The sequence below is a fragment of the Hemitrygon akajei genome, chromosome 26, assembly GCF_048418815.1.
Source record: "Hemitrygon akajei chromosome 26, sHemAka1.3, whole genome shotgun sequence".
NCBI classification, from domain to species: domain Eukaryota; kingdom Metazoa; phylum Chordata; class Chondrichthyes; order Myliobatiformes; family Dasyatidae; genus Hemitrygon; species Hemitrygon akajei.
Genome location: NC_133149.1, coordinates 29,004,172 through 29,021,285, shown reverse-complemented (window position 1 = coordinate 29,021,285; position 17,114 = coordinate 29,004,172). Strand labels below are relative to the sequence as shown.

The window sequence follows — 17,114 nt, the reverse complement described above, 5'->3', positions numbered from 1 at the left end:
TGAAGCTGGGTTCAGTTCTGATCTCTGATGCTGCCTGGGTGCAGTTCACACAATCTCTCTTCCCATATCCCAACAATGTGTGAGTGAGTTGGTGAATTGACCACTGTAAATCACCAAGTGTGTGCAGCTGAATAGGAGAATCTGGGGGAGGTTGATGGGAATGTGAAGAGAATAATTCACAAGGGAAATTAGTGGAGAATGGGATTGCTCTGTAGCTGGAATAACATTAATGGATGATATGGCCTCCTTCTGTCTGTCTGTCTGTCTGTGTCATGGCCTCAGAAATATGGTGTAAAGTCATCATAAAGACTAGCATACAGCAAGCTGAAAAGCCAGTTCCAAGATGGAGATTCAATAAAACTAAATATGTGAACCTGGCTGCTGCAAAAAGCAGCTTCATTCAAAATTATAGAAATAATATTACCTGATTACTGGAAACATGGGGGTTGTTTGCTAGGGCCTTCACTTTGTCAGCTTCCAGTTTGTCAATGGTGTTGCATGGAATTCCTTTGACAGCAGCCTTCAGTTTACTTTCACATGAAAGATAAAAATATATTTAATCAGAACAATAATGAGTACTGGAAGCTCAATATCTAGAAATTGGATCACACCGTGCCAGGTTTTGATGTCATCCATTTCCAATGATAATTAAAGCATAAATGAAAATTGAACCTTGTGCAAGTCCCATAAAGACCAAGTCTCTGTGTGTCTGATGCATCAAACATCAAGAGCCCTGGAGGTGTCTTGGAATGATACAGCAAAAAAAAACAAGCCCTTCAGCTCACTTAGTGTGCACCAAACATTAAACTCCCATTTTTTACCTATGTTTCTATTGTTCATTCTATGGGTTTTCTTGTTCTATGGATGTCTGTGACGAGTATGAATCTCAGTCTGTATACTATATACATTCTCTGGTATTAAATGAACCTTTGAACCACGAGTCCTACCTTATTCATATTTTAAAATTCTCTCATTATCATCAGCTTCCCCCAGATTAGTCATACAGTCATGCAACATGAACGCATGCTCTTCAGCCTAACTCGTTCATGCTGCCGAAGTTGCTCAGTGTCACTGCCTCTCAGCCACACACCAGGGACAATTTACAGCAGCCGATCAACCGATCAACTTGTGCATCTTGGGATATACAAGGAAACCGGAGTACCTAGATGAAACCCATGTGAGATGAGACTTTAGTGCTGCATGTGTGATCTTCACCTTCCCAGGCTAACCACGAAAGAAAGATCTTTTATGGCGTTCGTTGGGCGTAGTTCTATGCAATTAATGGGAAGAACAGATGCAAGGTTGCCACTGGGAACTCAAGCCACGTTAGGCACGTAGCTCTCAAATGTTCTTTGAGGCACCCACCTTCCACCTAGACCCTGAGAGTCATCAGTCTTCCCACAAGCTTGCAACTCTCAACCACCCTGCACTGCACCTGATCAGAACAACACAAGCACCAGAACCTATTATTGAGGCAAAGATAACAAGCTCTTAGAAAAGAGTAACAGGATGTTTTGGTAGAGTCAATAGGGACTTGTAAAATGTGGGAGGGGGTCATGTTGAATGTATCCATTGGAATTTGAGGTCTAGATAGTGACTACAAGTTTATGTTGTATTTGGATGTTCAGAAGGTCTTTGATAAGATGCCTCACAGGAGATAATTAAACAAAATTAGAGGGTAATGGTATTTGGGCTAAAATACAAGATGGATCATTGAATGGTTAATGGACAGGACACCAAGGCTAGGAATAGATGTTTGAGGAGGCTGTGATTTGTGAGGTACAACAGGGATTGTCACTAGGGCCCCAGCCTCTACTGTTCAAAATCCCTTCTGATGCTTTGGATGAGGAGATCAAACATAATACATCCAGGTATGGTCATGGTGGTATACAGCTGAGTGGCAAAATGGTTTGTGAAAAGCTTCAGAGACAAGCTCAGTCAACAGGTAAGAATGTGGCAGATGGACTTTCAGGTGGGATATGTGAGGTAATCTAAATTGGTAGAAAAAAATAGAAACTTAGAATTTAAGATAAGATGCCATTGGAATTCAGAGATGCCCGAGTGTCCTTGTACATGAATCATTGAGAAGTAACATATCAATATAGCAATCTATTGGGTTGGCAAATGTTAGCTTTTATTTTAGGAAGATTTGAGTACATGAGTAAAGACATATTGCTCTAGTTAAATATGGTACTGTTAAGGATGCATCTGGGATATTGTGTACAGATATGGAATTCTGAGCCAAGGAATGACATGCTTGTAATTGAGGGAGTGCAGCAACAGTTAACCATGTTGAATCTGGATTACAGGTTGTCATGGTACTTGATAGGATAGATATATGAATGATATTTCCCCTAGCTGGGATATCTAGGACAATCTCAGAATAAGAGGCAGGCCCATCAGAACACTGATGAGAAGAAATTTCTTCATCCAGAGATGGTGAATCTTATGAATTCTCTATCAAAGGAAACTGTGGAGGATTGATTACTGAGAAAATTCAAGAAAAATATTGATTGAATTTAGATGTTAACAGAATTAGGGGATATGGGGGTCGTGCAAGAACGGTAAAAGATGCTTTATTGAATTGCAGAACAGATAGAGAGCTGATTGGACTACTTTTACATTTATTTATCTTGTTCTGATCAATTCACCTGATTCTCTGTTCCCCATTGCCCTCATCTCAGTATTGGCAATATCACATGCCCAAAATTATCTCCCCATATCTGCAGACACTCTCATCTTAATTAACAATAACTACTTATTACTGTTATAACTCTTATATCACCATTTACAACACCTAGCTTCTGAGCTCACTTCTCTCAGCTATTATCAAAGTAACACTACACCCAACTTTTATCATTAACCTCTGCTCACCACTGCTGACTGACATTGCTACCCATCAATTGTTAGTTGCTGTGACCTGATCCCTGTCCCAGGTTTGTCATTCCTCCATTAACCCCTAGATCTGGCATACGTTCTAGCATTTAATTTATGTCCTTTTTGATCAGTAATGGAGGAGCATTCAAAGGAAAGTCTATGATGTTGCAAAGCCTGTTCATTTATGTACTTCTGAATTTCCCAGTGCCAGGTTCTTGAACAGCCCTACTGAGAGTTACTTGACTAACGTGCCTCAAGTGGGACATGACAGTTTCTGAATACATAATTTTATGCAATGAAATTGTATCTATTTGGCATACTAAGTATTTCATTTTTGCCAAGAAGTTCTTGCAAACACTTATTTCAAATTTCTTGGAATCACATTTAAATACACCTAATGCCACATTGAAACTTAGGATTATAATTATGCTTATCAGTGTTATTCACCGCAGAAACTTATCCACTGCATTTAAAAAGGAACCCGTCAATATATATTTAAATTAGAGGCAACACTGTGCTAACTGACCTCTAACCCCAACCAACTATCAATCAGTACAAGAAAGTGTTTTCATTTATAAACTTGATTCAGCTGGTACCTATCTCATCTCCAATAATGAAGATTGTGAGGTTAAGCTGTCTGCCTGATGTTTCAAGTCACAATCAATGTAAATAAGCATGTGTAAGACTGGGGGAATGCTGTCATGGTTAAGGTACTATATTTCAGTGGCAATTTTGAACAGTTGCCTTGTCTCAGTAGTCTTGTGGTTGCATAGACTATTCATGGTTTACTTTGGAAAATTTGAATTAAATATATATTTTTAGGCTCTGATATTCCCTGATCAGTCATTACGTTATTGTTTCAGACACTCTGCTAAGCACATACAGTAGAAGAGAATAAACAATATGGTAATTCACCCTATTTAAAATGTCTTAATTAAAATGGAAATATATTGTTCAGTTTTATATTTTGAGTTTGTATGAATGTTGTTTTCTTAAAGCAAATATGACTAATCAACTGTAAAATGAAAAAAAAGTTACCAAATGTCGCAAGCCTTAAAAACTAATGATTCTTTGAACAATTTCTGTCAAAATAATAAATCTCAATGTCAAATTTTTTGGCTTACCTTATATCTTCAGGTTTCTTGAGTTGGCTTTTAACCTGATTAATTAGAGCAGCAGACTAAAACAGAGCAGAAAGAGGTAAGCTAACTTCAGGAGAATCAAAGAAAAATCATTTCAGTTCAATAATGAAAACAATCACTGAAATCCTCGACCTTAACATAATCAAAGAAAGTATTCCTCTGGGCATCATCCAGAATAACACGGCAATTGTGTAAAACTGTCTAATGAAACACAAAGACAAACTGCTGGAAGAGCTCAGCAGGTCAGGCTGTATCTGTGGAGGCAAAGGGATTGTCAGCGTTTCAGGTGAAGACACTACATTATGACCATTCTGATACAGGATATTGACTTGAAATATCATTCATACTTTTACCTTCACAGATGCTGTTTGACCATTGAGTTCCTACAACAGCTTCATGTTGCTCCAGATTACACCATCTGCAGTCTCCTGTGTCTCTATGGAACACTTTTATTTTTATTCACAGTAGTAAATTGATTGCAAACTATAATTGAAGGGCATTGAAAATATATAATTTGAAAGTTGAAGTACAAAAGATGGACATCTTTCCCAAATGACTACCCTGCCCTTGTGTACTGGGAGGCACACATTCTAATTCTCTAAATGGACCTTTGGGAAGTTTAGGTAGGTCTTTAAACCAGCATTTCATCTAGGTTGCATATTAATTTCGAGTTAATATCCCATTCACTTTGGTGCATTTTCTCATCTTTTGCATTCTCTTACCTGACCCAAGTTCCAAGGTTTATCTTGGCTCAAGAAGTCAATATTAATACCCTGAGCCTTATTCAATTTTTCAACTGGAATCTTCGACACCAGTAATTCAGGAAGCGATTGCAGAACTGAATTAATATTCACTGAGCCCAAGATCTGTAAAATTAAAATATGTTCCATCAGTTTATATTCCCATGAGAAACTAGTCAACCATATATGGACTAGTTGCCCAAAAGATAAAGTATATATATTTCAAGTAGCAATGAGTGCATTAAGGAATGTGAATAGACGTACTGCTTGAGTCCAGGTGGCACAGGAGGCTATAAATTGCTTGTTTCTCTTGTTCATCAGGTTCACGGAAGCAGTTCTTTATTGCCACAATACCTTACCTAATTTTGGATGAACATTAGATAGATAGATAGATACTTTATTCATCCCCATGGGGAAATTCAACTTTTTTTCCCAATGTCCCATACACTTGTTGTAGCAAAACTAATTACATACAATAGCAAAGCACTTGTTGGGAAAATTTAAGCGGGTGATTGAAGAGATATGTGACTTTGAGAGAAAATTGTTGATTAAAGGACAGGAAACTTAACATTGGCGCAAATGTGTGTTCATCTGACAAGTTTGGAATTAATATTTTTGACTGGTCACTGCAAGGGTCAGTTTTGTTCTCAGAATGTAAACATATTATGAAGTTAGCAATATTGTACAGTCTTAAAAGTTACTGATAATGCAGAAGTAGAATATTCATTAAAGAATAAGAAGAGCTGCAAAATAACTTGCAAAATGTAATTAGTTTTGCTACAACAAGTGTATGGGACATTGGAAAAAAGTTGAATTTCCCCATGGGGATGAATAAAGTATCTATCTATCTATCTATCTAGAGTTGGTGAACTGGCCAAATAAGAGGCTGGCAAAACTGAAGAGTTCAAATACAGTATATAATTCTCAGAAAATATAAAATGCCTCTGAATAAGTCCATAGGAAAGAGAATATCAAATATTTAAGTACCAAAAGTAAATGATAAAATTAAGTTTCTGTGAAACGAGAGACAAACTACAACTTAGCATGTTAAGCAGCATCTGCGAAGTCAAAGGGATGGTTGATGTTTTGGGTTAAGACACTGTATCTGGACCCAGCAATGGTCAGGTTGCCAAAGAACTGGTCCAGATGTTATTGACCATTAGCCATCAGTTCCAGAGAAAACCATTGGTAACTGCAATCAATTGGAAATCAGTTTGTTTCTGATTTCTGTGCCTGCACATTTCAGCCATCAAGTGCTGAGTCAAGAACTTGGGTGCGTCTGGTCTCTTTGCTTCACAACCACCAGGTAACACAAACCATTCATTTGAAAGCAGACACCAATCTATATTGAAAATATTGGTGTTGATAAGGGGTTTATTTATTTTAATGTACTTGATCTTCATATTTGCAATAAATCTGGGGCATTTAACAGCATTTTAACTTGTTTTGTTACTTCTAAATGTTTAAATATTTTTCAATGGAAGGTATCTGATCTTTAGATACATTTAACTGCTGTTCAAAGGCCTTTGACAGCAACTGACTGGAGGAAATCAAGGCAGCCAGGAGGTTCTGCATGAAGTCTTGTCACTTTATCACATGGGGTGGCTACTGCAGCCAAACCTTCTGGATAATTAGACCCACAAGGGTCTCAAAAAGTGTAGCCTTGGGGAAATTGCAGGGGATGTGCACATGCAGTTGTGGGTCAGCCAGACCATAATCTTACCCATTGTGAACAGCTTTGAGTGTGGATTTATTTCAAGTGCCAATGTTAGAGCTTGGGAACAGACATCATAGGAAGTAACCTGAGAAATAGGGACTTTTTATTGGGGGAAAGGTGACTTAATAAAATATTTTAAGATGAGTATTTCACATTGTTAGTTGAATGATTATTTCTTTTCTGCAGGGAGGCTGGATCATGCTTATATTGCTACTAAATTGAGGAGAAATTGGTTAGAGAAATATCTTTATCCAGAGTGGAGAGGAATGAATTAGCTCCTCGGTGCAATATAAGCCAAGAATATTTGGACTTTAAGAGAAAACACTTAATTATTTGAAGCAATAAAAATATGGGGTATAGGGCAGAGCATGGAGACTGAGATTAGTTTTGGATAATTCTAATGAATATTTGGCAGAAGAAATTGTCTTCTGCTGTGGTGCAGGTTTCAGTGTTGTAAGATGGTAAATGAAAGGTTGAAGGCTGACAGAAAAGTCATCTTCGTCTTTTCAAAGTAGAATGCTAGTAAAAAAGAATATTTCTTTAAAGAAACAAATTGCCTATTGGTTTTCATTATAACAGGCAAGTTCAAGTTAATTTGATTAGATGAACTCATTTGCTACAAATTAATCAGTTTGGATTATCAATCTTAACAAGTTCAATCTCCAGCTTTGTGGATCGAACACCTCGAAGAGAAGCAGTCCCTCAGTTATAAAATCCATAAAATGACTTGCCGCTTCCATGATCGATGACTTCTGCACTGGCAACATGCCACTTGGAGACTTTGCCACATCCTTTTGAGAGAAAGCATTCAGGAGATCCTGGCCTTTGAACATGCTAAATGTCTTTGCATCAAGACCAGACACCAGAAGACCAAATTTTTGCAACTCGTTAGCTGTGACCTGCAGAAGCAAAAACATTTGTTTTTGATACATTGCTCAAGCTCAGTAAAAATAACAATGTTACACACTGCAACAGCAATGGTATGAATTATTCAAAAGGAATCCAGAATGAAACTATTTAAGTTACTGATTTCCATCTTTGCAATGTTTTGCAGACATCTCTTTCTATCACACACTGCATTTTGTATGGAATTATATTAAAGGCAATGTGGCATCCTGTGAAAAATCTGATATCATATTTCTTTTCGGATGTATTTCTTTTAGAGTATCTGAAAGCTCTTTCGTAGACTTGTTCACTTGCTCACATGAAATGCAACAGGTTAACACTGCCACTCTCGTTAATTTCTTTTGACTTTTCCAAACTTGCCGGTTTTATTTGACTGTTTAAAATGATTGAAGGAAGACGTAATACAATTGCAGACTGTGTACAATTACAGTCCTGATGAAGGATCTCAGTCCGAAACGTCAACTGTCCATTCCTCTCCATAGATGATGCCTGACCTGCTGAGTTCTTCCAGTATTTAATGTGTGTAACAGGCTGTGTGATTTGTATGATGACTGGTTGTTTCTGTTGTGGTAGTTTACTGAGGAAAGGAAAAGTTCTATCTAGAGGATGTATTTCACAACCTCAAGATGGCCAAAAGCTCACTGGATTCAATGAAGTAGATTTGAAGAGTGGTTATTTTGTAACATAGGAGTCAGTTTGATCTGCTCAGTATTTACTGGCTCAATTTCCATTTCCATCTTCTACACTATACTCCTTCAGTCCAAAACAATGACAGTCATAATCAGCATTCACCAAGGAATTTCCTAAATTATGCAACTCTGCCAGAAAGAAAATCAAATGTTGTTATAAACCTATTGATAACGGTATACACGTCATATCCAGGTTTGTGATACAATGTCATACAATGTCATACAATGCATTGTGCTCAGCCTCTGAAATGCTTTGTTTTTGAATTTCCAATGAATTTTAGAAGCAGAATAATATAGTCACTCTGTGGAGTGTTTCATGGTTCAGTCTGGAGTTGAATCTCAGTCCTATTATTGCATTTATACAGATCTTTTACTCAAATTACATATGAAAAAGAAGTCAAAATATCAAATTTTGATTAATATAGTTTTCAGACTTTTCAGTTTCATCTTACCCCAATGAAGGAAATTTGTCATATCCAGTCCTTGGGGTTAGGTTTACTGAATCAGAGTCATACAGCACAGAAGAAGGTCCTTTGGCCCATGCAAAGATTTACAGCTAAACTAATCCTATTTTCCCTCAATTGGCCCATATATCTCTAATCTATTCCTATTCATGTACCTGTACAAGTACTTATAAATGGTGTCAAGGCTCCTCCCTCAAACAGTTCCTCTGGCAGTTCATTCCATATCTGGACCATCCTCTGGATGAAAAGTTGCCCCTCGGGTTCCTATTAAATCTCTCTCCTCACACTCTAAGCCTATATCCTCTAGTTATTGATTTCACAAACCTGGGGGAGAAAAAACTCTGTATTTACCTTTCCTTTGCCCCTCATGATTTTTTGCACGCATCATTCTCTTATGCTCCAAGGTATAAAGTTACAACTTTCTCAATCTGTTTCTATTTCTCAGTCATCTGAGTCTTAACAAAATCCTCATAAATCTCCTCTGTATTCTTTCCAGCTTAATCTTTCATATTGTAGAACTGAGCACAATATATCTCACCAACATCTTGGATTACAGAAGGAGTTTTGGTGAGGTAGGCAAGGTCTGCAGGAGTAATTCAACAGTGGATCGCCAAAAGCAGCAAGCTGGTCCAACCAGCTTATTACTCAGAAATAGAGACATCAGAAGTCTAAAAATAATGTTGGCAAAAGGGGAGGATTGGTGAGTAGCCGATAAGTGCTCATATTTAGCTTTCTTGAAATTTTAAGTTCATCCGAGCTAGCTTGTTAAATATAAACAAAAGAAATTCTGCAGATGCTGGAAATCTGAATTAGTTATTGGCCTAAAGATTGGGCAATCTTTACAAACCAGCAAATGATAATCAAGGAACAAAAGGAAGGGAGGAACTTAAAGCAATGTTTCACTTGAGGTAAAGAACTACAATAGATGGGAATAAAGCCGTTAGGTATCGTGGACCTGATCATTGATATTCTAGGACTTTAAGGAAGTGGTTGCAGGATTGTGGATGCCGTCCAACAGGAATGGAAAACCATAAGTGTGATGCAAGTTGCTCCAAACACTAAAGGTTAATTAATTAGTGTTTATTGCAAGTGATATGGATTTCAAAAATCGGGAAATTTTGATTACATAGCACTCCTGAATTATTGTGTACAGGTTTGTTACTATTTTTATGGAAGGATCTACTTACATTGGAAGCACAGCAGGAAAAAAAACCATGAGGCTGATTTCTGAGATAAAAGGCTTGACAAACGAAGAAAGGCTGAACCACTTTAGTCCAAATTCACTGGAATATAGAAGAAAGGGATGCGATCTGATGGAAACATTTTCTATTCTGAAGAGATTTAACAAGGTGGTGTTGATGGGATGTTTCTCTTGTACAGTATTGCAATGCAGAGGGTACAATTTCAGAAATTAGGAGCCACCCATTTCAGTTGGAAATGAAGAGGAACGTCTCTCAGAAGGTCATGGCCTTTTGGAATTCTTTACTTCAAAGAACCATGGAGGTGGGCTCACTTAATATACTCAAGGTGGCTACTGAGAGGTACTTGAAATCTAAGGGAGCAAGTGGGTTGCACAGAACATGGAAACATAGTAGTTTGTCCAAGATTGGATCAGCAATAACCACAATGAATGCCAGAGGAGGCTTGAGGGGCCAATAGTCTCTGCTCCTATTCATTATGTTCCAGAGTAATGGTTGAATTACATAGACAGTAAAGGTGTAAATTTAATGACATACTCACATCTTTAGATTCTTTGTACTTTTTGACAAGGACCTTGATTTGACCTTTGGACCACCCCTTGATATCCTTCAGGTTACTAAGTGCACCAGCAATGGCATCCTTGGAGATATTGGACACTTGACTGACTTTCAGTCCAACCACTGCAGATCCCAGTTCTTTTATTTGCCCAGCAGTAAAATGATTGACATCAATATTCTCCACAATCCTCCGATAGATCTGTAGAAACACATGCAAGAAATACATCATGTGTCCTTTGACAGAAATATAAAATCTGATTAGGTTTTGAAATGAAACATAAACTATATTCAAGTTTATGAGCTATATTCAAGGTGATATCTTATTCACTACCAGGCACTCAACATATCATAAATAGGGCATCACCTCCTTTATCTTCCTTGTGCAGTTGAGCAGTTTGTTCTGCAAAGTCATTTTTGCTCTGTGATTCAATAATTTCACTTGATTGACAGGGTAGAAGCATGTTAGTTGACCAAGTCTGCAGATGAAGAAATAAAAATATATTGGGGTTACAATCTGATTTGATTTAGACTTAGACAAAAAAATCTCAAGGCAGCAATTAAATCAGCATCAACAGCAGTTTTCCAAATGCACCAAAGCCCATTTCATTCCAAACTAATTATTGTATTAATACAAATAATTGAGGAATGTTCTTAAGTAAATGCAGTGAACTCTCATAGCAAAGGTATTGGAGCATGAGTTTCTCAGCGTGTGCATTTCCATTGAAGTTTTGTGGTTCATCCAAGTTCAACAGTTCTGAAACTGTGTTTCTCTGTGGCAAAAGGGATCATAATCTGGACATGGAAGTGTAACTTAGGGCAAAAGCCAGTTTCATTCTCTGTCTCAGCTCATGGCTGAACCCATTATGCTGACTGCTAGGGCATATGGTATGTTGATTTGTTATGAAAGAGATGTTATGAGATTAATTCTCAGGCTTAGCATATAACTATTACCATTTAAATACACATTCTTTTGATAATATTCTATATTTGATACCTGACTTCAATATCTAACACAGATGGATATTTTATTGCTATTTGAGGTAGTGTCTTCATGTAAAGCAACAAGCATATTTGTAAGAGAAGAAATAGTGAAATACATGGACCTTTCCTGTCATGATCAGGTCATATAGCAGTGAGGTCGGAATAAATCTATCACACAATCTTAGTGTGTGCTGGTATCATCTGTAACAAAGAGTTTTTCATAGTCTATGCCTAGTTAAATGCCCCGGGCAGGTAAAAGTTAAAAAGTCTGCTGTCTGCTAAAGTTATACTTTGAAAATTGAACGATATTCTTACTTGGCAATTACTGTGTCTTCAGTGATGTTAATGTTGCATGCTTTGAGTCCTTTGAAGAGAATGCGAGCTTGTACTGGTGTAAGATCAAAGAGCTTGTCTAAAAGGTCGGATGAAAAGTTGAAAAGCTGACATATCTGTAAAGAGTCAAATATTTCAATGCTTAGACAATCTGATAACACATATGGTTGAAGAAGTACATAGAAGTTTATTTTATTGTTGTGATATGATGTGAAATTAATTGTCCAGGTTAGATTTGTTTCAATTACTTATTCCTCAGGAGGAAAATCAAGCTGGATCTTGAGGTTTGTTTAACCGTTTTCAATAGTTCAGCAGTGGCAAGAGCAGATATCTCATGTACATGCAAAATATGATAGAAGTTGAGTTTTATCCAATTCAAGCATTCGTAGGCTCAAAAAAAAATTTTGAAAAGTAAATGGTAGGAAAACAAAAACCAATGTTTCCTAGTAATTTGTGCTGGGAATGAGTGGAGACTTTTTTCTGACTGATATATGGAACACAACTGTTGTTGGTATGGTACTTGCATAAAAGGACAACTTCATGCACACTTCATTCCTTCTGAGCAGCATTTCAGACATTTCCCTACTTCCTCAGGTCATCCAAACATCTTTCCATGTAACCTAACTTCTCTCCATGAATTGCGTGTGTTTTCCTTTGCATATACACCTTGATCTCATCCTCGAGCACAATTTCTAAGCTGACGCAAACCAGCACCTCTTTGGAGGTTATTCAGTCATTACTCTTCCAATTTTGGCAACTAATACCTTCCCATACAACCTCTTGTCTTCTTCTATTGGCAATCATGTCAATTTTTCACCAGTAAGTTGCACCAAGGCTCCAAAAATACATTCAATTTAGTTGGACTTTAGTTCAGATTTGTGGGGTAGGACAGTGTTGATCCAGATCACATCCTCTGCTTCCTCAAACCTGTCTGATCAGCCTGATACCCAATCACTGCAGAGAGACTCGTTACTCATTCAAATCCTCTCCTCTGCATAGAGCTTCAAAGATGTGCTATTAGAACCTATTTCCCTTACTAATTCCCTAAAAGTATTCTTCTTTTCCTCCTCATGTCTTCTTTTAGGGGAGGGGATGTTTTTATCCTTCCTTGCTCATTTCATTCTTCAAACTTCATCCTTCTCTTTCTCGGCCTTGCCCTCTCCTCTTAAAACCCGTCCTATTCTTGAATACCAGTGCATTGCGTCTTTTCCTTTCTCCACCCCTGCCCTCCTCTAATGTGCATTACTGGCAGAAATTGCATCAGTGGAAAAATTTAAATGTTTGCTCCTTCTAAAACAAGAAAATTTGGATTCACTGCAGCTTAGGAGCAGAAATGTCAAAATGTAAAAATTGCAAAAACAGATGAAAAATATACATAGAGGATGGAAGGAACTTACAAGTATTTAGCAAGCAAAATAAAAAAAAAATGAAATCCCGTCTCTGAATAGTTCCAAACATTTTAATACTTGAGTTAAATTATTCTGTAAATAGTCAAAGCAAATGCTTACCGCACTTGCTTCACCTTGTGCAATATTCTTGAAAGTCGATGTGGGGGCTTGGACAATGAAACGACCAAGTATGTTCAAAACATCGAGAGTAATCCAACGGCCTTTACCCTTCCCCTTATCCTTATCCTTCCCTTGATCTGTCAAGAAGAACAGAAAACTAATTACTGATTACTACAACAACAACCTTAAAATAGTCATGATTCTGATTACTACAACAGCCCTAAAATAGGCATCCTAGAATTTGACTTATCAACATTTTAATAACACTACGTCCTTCTTGAGAATGTAGAAGACATAACACATATATATTTTTTTAAATTTCAAAACATTTCAGAACTAAATTATTACATTGGAGGTGTATTTGCCATTTAAGCAGGCAACAATCACAGTTCAATTGTTTATGAAGCTCCAAAGGAAATCAGATAAGATAAATGATTCCATAATTTATTTTAATAACTTAGGTGAACATGAAATATTTGGCAGGAAATAGGGAGAGTTTCTGCTCCTCCTTAAGTTTTGTTTTGTGAAATTACATGCTGATTTGTACTGGCAGACAATATTTTGTGCACTTCTCTGAAAGATTAATCCAAGGATTTCTACTGCTTCATGAATTTACACTAAAAGTTGACATCACTTATTCTGTGTGTGGTTTGGGTAGGTAGGAAATTCTGCTCAGATCCTCTGTATATATCTCTGCTTGAACTGTGTACATCTGCCCATATACCATATTGATCTGTCCCATTATGGCATATATCTCCAGTATGGCATATATCTGCACATGTACCATGTTTATCTGTCCCTAGATTGCATATATCTGCCCATTACCATATTAACCTGTCCCCTTAATATGTACACCTGTTAATGTACAGAACAAAAGTATTTGGAATTGCATTGGATTACACCTACTTCTGTGTAAATTAAAGGCACATGGATTAACAGGTCTGCATAATCTTATAAATGGGTGCCTCTAAGAGCTTTCCTGTTAGATCTTCCCTTTCCCACTTTCTGCAGGTCTCCTTTGTGCACTGATTACTGGATCCTGACCTAGTCAATGGATTCCAAATTGCTGTACCTGTCCCCCACCCCAACTGACAAGATTCCTGTGTTGACGGTTCTATGCCACAGACAGAATTGTGAAGACTTACTGTCAACCTGTGACTCGCTGATGGACAGATTCTTCTTTCAGTACATTATAGACAACCTTGCATCATTTAGCCCTGGCTCACTATGGTCCTTAAACTATGAAGAATAACAGAGTTCCTCCGCTAGCCCCAACGTTATTTCTGTGCACACAAAGTGAACTAGGTCATTTCTACTTTTCACTACAGTTTGGAGGATCAATCAAATGCAGCAACAGGTGCGCCCACATGTAACATACGATGTTTTCCAGTGTCAGGTTAACATTGTTTTTGAAACATGGAATGGTTTCGAGGTCATTTCATTGTTACATTGAAGTGTCACAGGGTTAAGTTGTTGGTATGAACTTTGCATAAACTATATCAAATATATATTAATGATAAAGGAGGGAAATAAAGGTATTGTTGTAGATGATACAAAAGTAGACTGGAAAGCAAGGTGTGAGGCAGATGCAAACCTTAAATACCTGGAAGTTACTATTTCAGAGGATATGTCCTGGACCCAGCATGTAAATGCAATTGCAAAGATAGCACAGTAGTGCCTTAGGTCTCTGCAGAGATTTGGCATATCATCACAAACTTAGACAAACTTCTACAGTTGTGTCATGGAGAGTATATTGACTGGCTGCATCACGGCCTGATATGGATACACCAATGCCTTTGAATGGCAAACAGGTAGTGGTGATTCAGCCCAGTACATCACAGGTAAAGCCCTCCCAACCATTGAGCACATCTACATGAAACGCTGTTGTAGGAAAGCAGCATTCATCATCAGAGATCCTCACCACCCAAGCCATGCTCTTTTCTTGCTGCTGTCATCAGGTAGAAGGTATAAGAGCCTCAGGACTTGCACAACCAAATTCAGGAACACTTATTATCCCTCAACCATCAGGCTTTTGAACAAAAGGGAATAACTATACTCACCTATCCATCTATTGAGATGTTCCCACAACCAATTTTCTCACTTTAAAGACTCTTTCATGTTCTTGTTATTTATAGCTATTTAATAATATTTGCATTTGCACAGTTTGTTGTCTTCTGTGCTCTGGTTATAGTTGATCCTGTTATAGTTACTATTCTGTAAACTTGCTGAGTATGCCCACAGAAAAATGAAATGAATCTCAGGGCTGTAGGTGGTGACTTATACATACTCTGATACTAAAATTTACGTTGCATGTTGAACTTCGAAATATTTACAGAAAAGATTTAGGTGACCGGATAAAACATTAACAAGTGGATAATAATAGTGGAAAATGTGAAGTAGTTTGTTTTGGAAGGAGAACATAATGGAGAAAATTTGCAGAAAGGATTTGGAAGTTGCTTGAGTATGAAGCACGGAAGTCAAGTATGCTGGTGCAGCAACTAATAGGTAAGGCTAACAAAATGAAGGTTGAGCACCTTCGCTCCAACTGGCATAAAAGGCAGGTTCTCCTGGACACCACTCATTTCAATTTGACTTTCCATTCCCATTCCAACAGATGTGTACCCACATCTACTGCCACAATAAGGACACACTCGGGTTCGAGGAGCAACGCTTCATATTCTGTCTGGGTAGCCTCAAGCCTGGTGGCATGAGCACCAATTTCTCTAACTTCCATTAATTTCTCCCCCTTCCTCTTTCTCTTTTTCCATTCCCCATTCTGGTTTCCTCGCCATTTCCTTCTTCCTCACCTTATCATCACCTCCCTCTGGTGCTCCTCCTCCTTTCCTTTCTCTTTGTACTGTCTACTGTCCTCTCCTATCAGATCTCTTCTTCTTCTGCCCTTTATCTCTTCCACCTATTTAATCCAAGTTTCTCACTTCATCCCCTCTCCCCCTCTTACCCTCTGGTTTCATCTATCATCTGCCAGCTTGTATTTATTCCTCTCCACGCAATGTCTTATTGTGAATTCCACTCCCTTCCTTTCCAGTCCTTATGAAGAGTCTCAGCCAGAAACATTGATTGTTTACTCCCCTCTATATATGCTGCCTGACCGGTTAAGTTCCTCCAGCATTATGTGTGTGTCGCTCAAGATTTCCTGTATCTGCAGAAACTCTTGTGCTTTTAACAGAATGAAGGCTTTCCTTTTAAGAGGGGTTGTGTACCAGTACGGAAGTCTTACTGCAGCTATACAAGGCACCAGTGAGACCATATCTGGAATCCTATAAACAACTTTGGACTCCCTATTTAAGGAAAGGCATCACTTCATTGCAGGTGGTTCAAAGAAGATCCACAAGGGTGATTCCCAGACATGGAGGGATGGTCTTACAGGAAAGGTTAAACGTGTTGGTATTCAGCTCATCAGATTTTAAAAGAGTGATATTTGATCTTATTGAAATATGCAAGCTTTTTATCTTTGGAGCTAGACAGTAAATTCTAAGAGCCTGTTTCCTTTCACCGTACAGAGCAGAACCAGAGGCAATGATCTTAGAATACAATAATGCACATTTAAGACTGTGATAAGGAAGAGTTTCTTCTCATGCAAGATTGTAATTTTTTGGAACTGCTTGTCATAAGAACCATGAGGGTTGAATCTTCAGATATACCCTGAGTGGCCATTTTATTAGGTACCTCGTAGAACTAATAAAGTGGTCACTGTGTGCATGTTTGTGGTCTTCTGTTGCTGAGGGCCATCCACTTCAAGGTTTGACATGTTGTGTGTTCAGAGATGTTCTTTTAACATGTGGTTATTTGAGTTACTGTCACCTTCCTGTCAGCTTGGACCCATCTGGCTATTTTCACGTGACCTCTCTCATTAACAAGGTGTTTTTGCCCACAGAATTGCCACTCACTGGGTTTTTTTTTGGTTTTCCACACCATTCTCTGTAAGCTCTAGAGACTGTTGTGCATGTAGATCTGAGATACTCAAACCATCCCATCTAGC

General features: G+C 37.9%; 1 protein-coding gene across 2 annotated transcripts in view; it reads right to left on the bottom strand.

The window, feature by feature from the left end:
• Positions 1–17,114, bottom strand: part of LOC140716822 (otoancorin-like) — a 105,317-nt gene that overhangs the window by 55,523 nt on the left and 32,680 nt on the right. For both annotated transcript variants that reach the window (XM_073029753.1, XM_073029755.1), the window contains 8 exons: positions 13,115–13,251; positions 11,589–11,722; positions 10,657–10,768; positions 10,276–10,491; positions 7,208–7,375; positions 4,742–4,885; positions 4,002–4,057; positions 425–530 (listed from right to left, as the gene is read on the bottom strand). In XM_073029753.1, coding sequence (XP_072885854.1) covers positions 425–530; positions 4,002–4,057; positions 4,742–4,885; positions 7,208–7,375; positions 10,276–10,491; positions 10,657–10,768; positions 11,589–11,722; positions 13,115–13,251 — 1,073 coding nt within the window. The remainder of the gene's footprint in view (positions 1–424; positions 531–4,001; positions 4,058–4,741; positions 4,886–7,207; positions 7,376–10,275; positions 10,492–10,656; positions 10,769–11,588; positions 11,723–13,114; positions 13,252–17,114) is intronic.